Genomic DNA, 12500 nt, shown 5'->3' with positions numbered 1-12500 from the left:
GGGGAGGGGGTGGGGTGGGGGAAAGGTGGAAATAACTCACCTGTCTCTGATCTGTAAGGGGAGGGGGGTGGGGTGGGGGGAGAGGTGGAAACAACTCACCTGTCTCTGATCTGTAAGGGGAGGGAGGTGGGGTGGGGTGGGGGGAGAGGTGGGGACAACTCACCTGTCTCTGATCTGTAAGGGGAGGGGGGTGGGGTGGGGTGGGGGGAGAGGGGGAAACAACTCACCTGTCTCTGATCTGTAAGGGGAGGGAGGTGGGGGAGAGGTGGAAACAACTCACCTGTCTCTGATCTGTAAGGGGAGGGAGGTGGGGGGAGAGGGGGAAAACTCACCTGTCTCTGATCTGTAAGGGGAGGGGGTGGGGTGGGGGAGAGGGGGGAACAACTCACCTGTCTCTGATCTGTAAGGGGAGGGGGTGAGGTGGGGGAGAGGGGGAACAACTCACCTGTCTCTGATCTGTAAGGGGAGGGGGGTGGGTGTGGGGGAGAGGGGGGAACAACTCACCTGTCTCTGATCTGTAAGGGGAGGGGGGGGGTGGGGGAGAGGGGGGGAAACAACTCACCTGTCTCCGATCTGTAAGGGGAGGGGGGTGGGGTGGGGTGGGGGAGAGGTGGAAACAACTCACCTGTCTCCGATCTGTAAGGGGAGGGGGTGGGGTGGGGGGAGAGGGGGGGACAACTCACCTGTCTCTGATCTGTAAGGGGAGGGGGTGGGGTGGGGGGAGAGGGGGGGACAACTCACCTGTCTCTGATCTGTAAGGGGAGGGGGTGGGGTGGGGGAGAGGGGGGGACAACTCACCTGTCTCTGATCTGTAAGGGGAGGGAGTGAGGTGGGGGAGAGGGGGGAACAACTCACCTGTCTCTGATCTGTAAGGGGAGGGGGTGGGGTGGGGGAGAGGGGGGGACAACTCACCTGTCTCTGATCTGTAAGGGGAGGGAGTGAGGTGGGGGAGAGGGGGGAACAACTCACCTGTCTCTGATCTGTAAGGGGAGGGAGTGAGGTGGGGGAGAGGGGGGGACAACTCACCTGTCTCTGATCTGTAAGGGGAGGGGGTGGGGTGGGGTGGGGGAGAGGGGGGGACAACTCACCTGTCTCTGATCTGTAAGGGGAGGGAGGTGGGGGAGAGGGGGGGACAACTCACCTGTCTCCGATCTGTAAGGGGAGGGGGTGGGGTAGGGTGGGGGAGAGGGGGGGAAACAACTCACCTGTCTCTGATCTGTAAGGGGAGGGGGTGGGGTGTGGGGGAGAGGGGGGGACAACTCACCTGTCTCTGATCTGTAAGGGGAGGGGGTGAGGTGGGGGAGAGGGGGGGACAACTCACCTGTCTCTGATCTGTAAGGGGAGGGGTGAGGTGGGGGAGAGGGGGGCAAACAACTCACCTGTCTCTGATCTGTAAGGGGAGGGGTGGGGTGGGGGAGAGGGGGGCAAACAACTCACCTGTCTCTGATCTGTAAGGGGAGGGGGGTGAGGTGGGGGAGAGGTGGAAACAACTCACCTGTCTCTGATCTGTAAGGGGAGGGGGTGGGGTGGGGGAGAGGTGGAAACAACTCACCTGTCTCTGATCTGTAAGGGGAGGGGGTGGGGTGGAGGAGAGAGGGGGGGAAACAACTCACCTGTCTCTGATCTGTAAGGGGAGGGGGTGAGGTGGGGGAGAGGGGGAAACAACTCACCTGTCTCTGATCTGTAAGGGGAGGGGGTGAGGTGGGGGAGAGGGTGGAAACAACTCACCTGTCTCTGATCTGTAAGGGGAGGGGGTGAGGTGGGGGAGAGGGGGGAAACAACTCACCTGTCTCTGATCTGTAAGGGGAGGGGGTGGGGTGGGGTGGGGTGGGGGAGAGGGGGAAACAACTCACCTGTCTCCGATCTGCAAGGGGAGGGTGGGGGAGGGCTTGAGGTTGGTCACCAGCAGACAACTGTCCGGCAGAGTCTGGTAGGAGAAGCCGAACTTTGACCCCGCCGCCTCTGACCTGTGAACTCTGACACACTGCAGGCACACACGACCTTCCGCCTCCAAGGTCTCGAACAGCGAGGCGTTCTGTGCGGCGGTTGTCCCCCTTTGAAGGCAGACGAGACAGGACAGAAAAACAGACAGAGAGAGAGACAGACAGAGAGACAGACAGAGAACAGGTTGGGGTTACAGTCTGAGCGCTCTCTTTCATACAGAAATAGACAAAGAGATGACGATAACGACAACGATAAGATAAATGGATAAATAATAATAATAATTATTATTATTATTATTATAAATTATTATTATTATTATTATTATTATTGTTATAGAAGATAAATGGATAAATCATAATAATAATGATGATAATAATGATAAAAATAATGATAACAAATGAATAATAACCAAAATAAAATTAAAAAAAGAACCACGCCCCCATTTGAAGGTTGGGGGGGGGGGGTAAATTACGATAATGAGTATGCATTAAAAACATGGCAGCTACATACATTGCATGTATAGTTCCGACACACTGTCATTTTATAGCAAAGTACACCTCGAGAGAGAGAGAGAGAGACAGAGACAGACAGACAGAGAGAGAGATAGAGAGAGAGAGAGAAAGAGAGAGAGAGAGACACACACACACACAGACAGACATAGAGAGAGAGAGACAGAGAGACATAGACAGAGAGAGACAGAGAGAGAGAGAGAGAGAGAAAGAGACGGAGACAGACAGACAGAGACACGGAGAGACACAGAGAGAGACAGACAGACAGAGACAGAGAGAGACAGATAGAGCGAGACACACACACACACACACACACACACACACACACACACACACACACACACACACACACAGAGGCAGAGACACAGAGACAGAGAGAACTCTGAAAATATCTTTTCAATTATCAATAGCTTAACAGCCCTAATGGCATGTGGGCACAGTTAACAACACGTAACAATAACGAGAATAATAATGAAAAATAAAATTCAAAACCAAACAACTACTGAAAATCAATAATTTCACTGTGAAAGCAACGGCATCTCGACCATCCATTCTAAGTAGTGTGCTGTGACGAAATCGTAATGCATTTATAGACTGATAGAAATATTAATACGACGTGTGTGTGTGTGTGTGTGTGTGTGTGTGTGTGTGTGTGTGTGTGTGTGTGTGTGTGTGAGACAGACAGAGATAGAGACAGAGACAGAGACAAAGACAGAGAGACAGGTATAAAGAGACAGAGAGACAGAGACAGACAGACAGAAAAGGTATCGAATTCAGCATCAGAATCCAATTATTTGAATACTGTCATGGGAATACTTACCCCCCCACCCCCCGCCCTGCCCCCACCCTCCCACACACACACACACGTACACACACACACGTACACACACACACACACACACACACACACACACACACACACACAAACACAAACATAAACAAACAAACAAGCACAAAAAAAGGAAGAAAAAAAACAGGAAAAAAAAAAACACAGACCATAACATCACACAGTAGCAACAAGCGACACAAGGAACCACCAGCTGAACCACTACAACCTCTCCCACCTCTGTAAATAATCGTGCACGGCAGGGGTCGACTTCCTCTTCAAGTACTTCCTTCCGGGTGAAGGTGAGGTCATCGCTGCTGACCCCTCCGTCTCCAACCCGGACTCTGACCTTGACCTCGGCTTGGAGGTCGGGACGGACAAGGTCGTGGCGGAGGTCAAGGTCGAGGTGGAGGTCGGGGTCACGGTCAAGGTCACGGCAGCCGGGGAGCGGTTTCGTGAACCAATCAGCACGACGGGGGAGGAGGAGTTTTGGGAAGGTGGAGATTTTGCAACCTGGTGTGAGAGTTTCAGTTGCAGTTTCAGTTTCAGTTTCTCAAGGAGGCGTCACTTGCACTGCGTTCGGATAAATCTATATACACTACACCACATCTGCTAAGCAAATAAATGCCTGACCAGCAGCATAACCCAACGCGTTTGTCAGGCCTTGAGTGAATGGGTTGTGTGTGTGTGTGTGTGTGTGTGTGTGTGTGTGAACCTATCAGTGAGGTGGGGTTTTTTTGTTTTGTTTTTTTTCTTGTTTGTTTTTGTTTTGTTTTTGTTTTGTTTTTTACAGAATTTTGCAACAGGACAACACTTTTGTTGCACACACACTGAAATTCACCCCCCCCCCCTCCCCCAACACACAGACGCACACATTCCCACTCAAACACACACACACACACACACACACACACACGCCACCCATCGACACAACCCCTCGCGCCCCCCTCTACCCCGCCCCCCCGCCCCCCCCCCCCCCCCCCCCCCCCACACACACACACACTCAACCCCCCCCCCCCCCGTCCCGCCTCCAGCCACCCAAACACACACCCTCACCCTCCCTCCCCCCACACAACTTTCCCTCCCCCCCAATCCCCAAAACACCCGCACTCACCCTACACACCCACCCACCCACACACCCACCCACACAAACACAAACACCCAACAACCCCCCCCTCGCACCCCCCCCCCCCCACACACACACACACATACACAAAGACCCCACAACCACCACCACCCCCACCACCCCCACACACACACACACAAACACCCCACAACCACCACCACACACACCACACTATCCCAATACCCCCCCACACACACACATACCCACAAGTACACCCACACACTCAGAAACACTCCACCACCACCACCACACTCACTCACACACACACACACACTCACCCACAAACACACCACCACGCCCACACTCACCCACAAACACCTTCCCCCCCCCCAACCAACACCACCCCCAACCCCCCCCCCACCCCCATCCCCACACACACACCTACCCATACCAATACCCCACAAACACCCCCCACCCCCAACCCCCAACACACCCACACCCACAAACACCCCACCTACACCCCAACACACCCACAAACACCCTCCCCCAACACACACACACACACACACACACACACACACACACACATACCCATACCCATACCCCCCAAACAGACCTGCAGCGCCGCCTGGTACTTCTCCCTGTCCCTGGGGTGGACGGCGGAGAGGGAGAGGGAGGAGGAGGAGGGGGGTGACCTCCTCACCAGACGGGGGCTGTCCGGGTGCAGCAGCATGTAGATCTCTGCCAGCAGCTGTTCCCTGTCCGACACGCCCACCCCCTCCTCGTCTGCAGCACGGACGTGCGCGCACACACACAGGCACACGCATGCGCACACACACACACACGCACGTGCGCGCACACGCACACAGGCATGCACGCACGCGCACGCACACGCACACACACACACACGCACGCACACACACACACACGTCTAATATCACTCAAAGTCAAAAGACGGTAAATTAAAGAACGAACACACACACACACACACACACACACACACACACACACACGCACGCACGCACGCACACGCAAGCACACGCACACACGTACGTGCACACACACACACACACATACACACGCGCACACACACACACACACACACGCACGTGCACACACATACACACACACACACACACACACGTGCACATACACACAAACACGCGCGCGCGCGCGCACACACACACACCACACACACACACACACACACACACTCACACACACACACACACACACAGCACACACACACACACACACACACACACTGCACGTTGTATATGACAGTCCGACACGTCCACCCCCTCAAAACAATCCATTGATTAACTTGTTGATCGACTCAGCACAATCTTACTCTCGGAACTCTAGGATACCTAGTTAAAATGAATGATATCTTGTTGTGCGGAAACGTGAACTGTCTGTTGCTAATGGACACAACAGAATCCCATACATGGACCTGAATTTTTTTTTTAAAGCCAACCCCTACCCCCACCTCCACCAATCCACTAGACCTTGAGTGGTGGTCTGGCCGCTAGTCTTTCGGATGAGACGATAAGCCGAGGGACAGCGTGCATGCAGTGCAGCTCGCACTTAAGCGCACGTAAAAGAACCCACGGCATCAGAATGGTTGTCCCCCGCACCCACCCACCCCTGCTGAAATATACCATTTTGATAGGCCGAAAACAAACACACTTAGATACAGACAAAAAGAAAACAAAACAAACAAAAAACACAAAAAAACGGGAGGGGGTCGGAGGCAGGGGGGGGGGACGGGGCGAGGGCGCGGGGGGGGGGGGGGGAGGGGGGAATACATAGAGGGCGACGTTCTGTGGTGACGCGCTCTCCCTAAGGAGGGCAGCCAGACTGAATTCCACACAGAGAAATCTGATGTTAACAGTAAAAAAAAAAAAATTAAAAAAAAATTAAAAAAAAGTTAGTAAATAATACAAGTAAGCAACAACAACAACAAAATACATACACAAGAATGACAGCCTGGATTCCACCAGATCCGCTCCTACAATGCCATTCCCTGCAAAAAAATAATAATAATAAAAGGCGACAACCACACAACAAAACTGATTAACTCACTCAGTACGGCCAGTCCTCTCTTCTCCTCTACACAGACCCCTCGGATGTCCAGTGGGTGTCTCAATGACCCAACCTTTAGCTTCCGTCGTCAGAATTGTGGTATTCTTTGTCAACATTCACCTCTTCAGTATAAGAGCCTTCCGCTTGCAATATTTTGATGATGGTAATTGGGGTGAAACGCTGTTAACGTCGTCTCTTTCGCCGTTCGTATGGAGAGACTTAATGTGGACATATCAAGAAAGTTAATGTCAAAAAAATAATAAACACAGAAGTAGGTGCCAAAATTACCGTAGTCATCCTCACAAATGTTTTAGTACATGGAACCAAAATTCATAATCCGAATCTTTTAAGGAAGAGAAACAACACACACACACAGACACACACACACACACACACACACACACACACACACACACACACACACACACACGCACACACACACACCACACACGCACACACCACACACATACTCACACACACACCACACGCACACCACACACACGCACACACACACACACCAGACACACACCACCACACACACACACACACACGCACACACACACACACACACACCACACACACACACACACACACACACACACACACACGCACGCACGCACGCACACACACACACACACACACACACACACACACACACACACAGAAACTCACTGAGAAAAAAGCCAACACCAAAAAACCCGTAAACATTGTGTTTGATTGCCGACGGTCTGAATAAATACGGAACCAATCCAATGACCGATACTCTGAGAGAAAAAAAAGTTAATACAGGTATCTAATTATCGAAACTCATTGAGAAAAAGTCCAAAACAAACGTACATATGGAGTGATGGCCTGTGTGGAGTGATGGCCTAGAGGTAACGCGTCCGCCTAGGAAGCGAGAGAATCTGAGCGCACTGGTTCGAATCACGGCTCAGCCGCCGATATTTTCTCCTTCTTTACTAGACCTTGAGTGGTGGTCTGGATCCTAGTCATTCGGATGAGACGATAAACCGAGGTCCCGTGTGCAGCATGCACTAAGCGCACGTAAAAGAACACACGGCAACAAAAGGGTTGTTCCTGAGCAAAATTATGTAGAAAAATCCACTTCGATAGGAAAAACAAATAAAACTGCACGCAGGAAAAAAAATTAATTTTTTTTATTTTAAGTTGGCGCTGTAGTGTAGCGACGTGCTCTCCCTGGGGAGAGCAGCCCGAATTTCACACACAGAGAAATCTGTTGTGGTAAAAAGAAACACAAACAAATACAAAACAAACGAAAAGACAGCGACTAATTGCCGGACACTCACGGAGGAAAAGCGGAACGAATTTCACCAGGCTCCTCTTCTCCAGCCAGCGAGACACGTCCTTCCTGCCCCAGCCTCGGACCTGGTGTCCACATTGTGGTTTTGTTACGTTGGAAATACTGTAACGTCTGTAACACTGTAACATCTTGTGTCCACATTGTTTTTTTTACGTTGGAAACACTGTAACGTCTGTTGTCCATATTGTTGTTTTGTTACGTTGGAAACACTGTAACGTCTGGTGTCCACAGTGTAGTTTTGTTACGTTGGAAACACTGTAACGTCTGTTGTCCATATTGTAGTTTTGTTACGTTGGAAACACTGTAACGTCTGGTGTCCACAGTGTAGTTTTGTTACGTTGGAAACACTGTCACGTCTGGTGTCCACAGTGTTGTTTTGTTACGTTTGAAACACTGTAACGTACGGTGTCCACAGTGTTGTTTTGTCACGTCGGAAACACTGTAGCGTCTGGTGTCCACAGTGTTGTTTTGTTACGTTGGAAACACTGTAGCGTCTGGTGTCCACAGTGTTGTTTTGTCACGTCGGAAACACTGTAGCGTCTGGTGTCCACATTGTAGTTTTGTTACGTTGGAAACACTGTAACGTCTGGTGTCCACAGTGTAGTTTTGTTACGTTGTAAACACTGTCACGTCTGGTGTCCACAGTGTAGTTTTGTTACGTTGGAAATACTGTCACGTCTGGTGTCCACAGTGTTGTTTTGTTACGTTAGAAACACTGTAACGTCTGGTGTCCATATTGTAGTTTTGTTACGTTGGAAACACTGTAACGTCTGGTGTCCACAGTGTTGTTTTGTTAAGTGGGAAACACTGTAGCGTCTGGTGTCCACAGTGTAGTTTTGTTACGTTGGAAACACTGTAACGTCTGTAACACTGTAACATCTTGTGTCCACAGTGTAGTTTTGTTACGTTGGAAACACTGTAACGTCTGTAACACTGTAACGTCCGGTGTCCACAGTGTAGTTTTGTTACGTTGGAAACACTGTAACGTCTGGTGTCCATATTGTAGTTTTGTTACGTTGGAAACACTGTAGCGTCCGGTGTTCACATTGTTGTTTTGTTACGCTGGAAACACTGTAACGTCTGTTGTCCATATTGTAGTTTTGTTACGTTGGAAACACTGTAACGTCTGGTGTCCACAGTGTAGTTTTGTTACGTTGGAAACACTGTAACGTCTGGTGTCCACAGTGTTGTTTTGTCACGTCGGAAACACTGTAACGTCTGTAACACTGTAACATCTTGTGTCCACATTGTTTTGTTACGTTGAAAACACTGTAGCGTGTATAATACTGTAACTTCTTGTGTAAACATTGTTGCTTTGTTACGTCGGAAACACTGTAACGTCTGTAACACTGTAACATCTGGTGTCAACATTGTTGTTTTCTTTCGTCAGAAACATTGTAACACCTGGTGTCCACTCTGATGTTTTGTTACGTTGGAAACACTGTAACATCTGGTGTTAACATTGCTGATTTGTTCTGTTGGAAACACTGTAACATCTGGTGTCAACATTAAAGAATAATGAGGCAAGGAATGATTAACAAACAATATAAGAGTGGTAACTCTCTCCATACACAAAGTACACAACTTCCAAAAATCAATGCTGCTTTCGCTTTCGATTCAGCTAGCTCACAGACAAACAAACGGTACGGTACGGTACATTGGAACAAATCCAGACACTTGGTCAAGAAAAGGAAGACCCCGGTCTTGTCCAAAAACCGATGATTTGACATGTGCACACAGCAGCAACGACAGAAGAAATGCACACACACACAAATTAGCTTCTTTTGTTTGTATGTCAGTTTTGATTATTCAAGACTGGCATAGTCTTTTAATCTTGTGTATGGATAGAGTTACCGCTCTTTATTGTTTGTTGTCATCATTTTTTTGGGGTGGGGGCGGGAATGGGGGGGGGGGAAAGCAGGGGGGGGGGGGCAGGGAAACACTTGTAACATCTGGTGTCAACATTGTTGATTTGTTACGATGAATACACTGTAACATCGGTGAAATACAGGATGCCTGCTCAGTCTATAAAACTTACAAATGGGGAAAGATCTCTCTCTCTCTCTCTCTCTCTCTGTGTGTGTGTGTGTGTGTGTGTGTGTGTGTGTGTGTGTGTGTGTGTGTGTGGCTTTACCTCTTTTCTTTCGATTTTTTTTTCTTTTCTTTTTTCTTTCTTCTTTTTTACTGTGGGTAGTAAAATAAATCTCACTGCGGTAAAAAGTGTCAACATTTCAAACCACTGGTTCTCGCACGAATTCAGAGACAAAGTTACAACATTTCTTATCAGAATGATTCTACTCTTATTCTACAACACCCGGTGTGTTTATAATTATGTTTTTTCATAGACTTTCTCCGTCGTAACATGAAGAAGGGAATGAATGAAAGAAGAAAGAAAGATAGGAAGGAAGGAAGGAAGGAAGGAAAGGAGGAAGGATTAGAGAGTAAAATGAAAGAAGGAAGGAAGGAAGATTAGAAGGAAGGTGGGTAGGATTTAAGGACGGAAAGAAGAAAGGAAGGAATGAATGAAGAAAGGAAGGAAAGAAGAAAGGAATGAATGAAGAGAGGAAGGAAAGAGGAAAGGAATCAATGCAGAAAGGAAGGAAAGAGGAAAGGAATGAATGCAGAAAGGAAGGAAAGAGGAAAGGAATGAAAGAAGAAAAGAATGAAAGAAGAAAGGAATGAAAGAAGAGAGGAATGAAAGAAGAAAGGAATGAATGAAGAGAGGAATGAATGAAGAGAGGAATGAATGAAGAAAGGAATGAAAGAAGAGAGGAAGGAAAGAGGAAAGGAATGAATGAAGAGAGGAAGGAAAGAGGAAAGGAAGGAAAGAAGAAAGGAATGAAAGAAGAAAGGAATGAATGAAGAAAGGAATGAAAGAAGAGAGGAAGGAAAGAGGAAAGGAATGAATGAAGAGAGGAATGAATGAAGAAAGGAATGAATGAAGAGAGGGATGAATGAAGAAAGGAATGAATGAAGAGAGGAAGGAAAGAAGAAAGGAATGAATGAAGAGAGGAATGAATGAAGAAAGGAATGAATGAAGAGAGGAAGGAAAGAGAAAAGGAAGGAAAGAGGAAAGGAATGAAAGAAGAAAGGAATGAATGAAGAGAGGAAGGAAAGGAATGAAAGAAGAAAGGAATGAATGAAGAGAGGAATGAATGAAGAGAGGAAGGAAAGAGAAAAGGAAGGAAAGAGGAAAGGAAAGAAGAAAGGAAGGAAGGAAGGAAGAAATAAAAGAAATAAACGAAAGAAAGAAAGAAGGAAGGAAAGGAAAACAGAAAGAATGGGAATTTTTTATTTATTTATTTTTTTTACAGGAAGAAGGAAGGAAGGAAAAACAGAAGGGATGAAACGGAAGGAAGGAAGGAAAGAAGGAGGAGAGGAAGGGAGAAAGAAAGCAAAACATATACCTTATCTTTTCTTGGCATGGCAGCAACGCTCTCTGTTGGCGATCCTGAAATCACATCAGTATTATGACAGCATGACAGTCTTTGTCGTCTACATTGTTTTTTTTCATAGCGGACTGTGGAAAATGCATTGAAAATGTCAGATGTGTGTGTGTGTGTGTGTGTGTGTGTGTGTGTGTGTGTGTGTGTGTGTGTGTGTGTGTGTGTGTGTGTGTGTGTGTGTGTGTGTGTGTGTGTTGTGTGTATGTGTGTGTGGGTTGTTTTTTTTGTGTGCTGTGTGTGTGTGTGTGTTGTGTGTATGCATGTGTGTGTGTGTGTGTGTGTTGTGTGTATGTGTGTGCTTGTGTGTGTGTGTGTGTGTGTGTGTGTGTGTGTGTGTGTGTGTTTGTGTGTGTGTTGTGAGTATGTGTGTGCTTATGTGTGTGTGTGTGTGTGGTGTGTGCGTTGGGTTACGCTGCTGGTCAGGCATCTGCTTGGCAGATGTGGTGTAGCGTATATGGTTTTGTCCGAACGCAGTGACGCCTCCTTGAGCTACTGAAACTGAAACTGAAACTGTGTTGTGTTGTGTGTATGTGTGTGTTTGTGTATGTTTCAGCAGCCAAGCAAGCAAGCGTGTGTGTGTGCGTGTGGGTGTGTGCGCGCGCGCGTTCGTATATGTGTGTGTGTGTGCGCGCGCGTGTCCGTGTGTGTGTGTGTGTGTGTGAGAGAGAGAGAGAGAGAGAGAGAGAGAGAGAGAGTCTCTGTCTGTGTGTCTGTATGCGTCTGAAAAGTGTCCGTGCGTCTGTGTATGCGTGGAGAGAGGAGTTGGTGTACGGTGGAATTTTAGCAGTATACACAGGCAATATGAAAATGACGAGGTGAGGGGATACAGATGCTATCAGACTGGGTGAGGGGATACAGATGGGTGAGGGGATACAGATGCTGTCAGACTGGATGAGGGGATACAGATGGATGAGGGGATACAGATGCTGTCAGACTGGGTGAGGGGATACAGATGGATGAGGGGATACAGATGCTGAAAGACTGGGTGAGGGGATACAGATGGATGAGGGGATACAGATGGGTGAGGGGATACAGATGGATGAGGGGATACAGATGGATGAGGGGATACAGATGGATGAGGGGATACAGATGCTGTCAGACTGGGTGAGGGGATACAGATGGGTGAGGGGATACAGATGGATGAGGGGATACAGATGCTGTCAGACTGGATGAGGGGATACAGATGGATGAGGGGATACAGATGCTGAAAGACTGGGTGAGGGGATACAGATGGATGAGGGGATACAGATGCTGTCAGACTGGATGAGGGGATACAGATGGATGAGGGGATACAGATGGATGA

General features: G+C 48.5%; 1 protein-coding gene across 1 annotated transcript in view; it reads right to left on the bottom strand.

Annotated features, from left to right (window-relative positions):
• LOC143274778 (uncharacterized) overlaps positions 1–12500 on the bottom strand; it is a 73608-nt gene that overhangs the window by 10698 nt on the left and 50410 nt on the right. The window contains exons 3-8 of the mRNA XM_076578705.1: positions 11159–11202; positions 7738–7816; positions 6321–6371; positions 4962–5131; positions 3518–3792; positions 1854–2054 (exon numbers count right to left, since the gene is read on the bottom strand). Of these exons, the coding sequence (XP_076434820.1) occupies positions 1854–2054; positions 3518–3792; positions 4962–5131; positions 6321–6371; positions 7738–7816; positions 11159–11202 (820 nt within the window). The remainder of the gene's footprint in view (positions 1–1853; positions 2055–3517; positions 3793–4961; positions 5132–6320; positions 6372–7737; positions 7817–11158; positions 11203–12500) is intronic.

The sequence above is a fragment of the Babylonia areolata genome, chromosome 29 (genome assembly GCF_041734735.1).
Source record: "Babylonia areolata isolate BAREFJ2019XMU chromosome 29, ASM4173473v1, whole genome shotgun sequence".
NCBI lineage: Eukaryota > Metazoa > Mollusca > Gastropoda > Neogastropoda > Buccinidae > Babylonia > Babylonia areolata.
The sequence above is the reverse complement of the archived record's forward strand: the minus strand, read 5'-3'. Positions and strand labels throughout refer to the sequence as shown.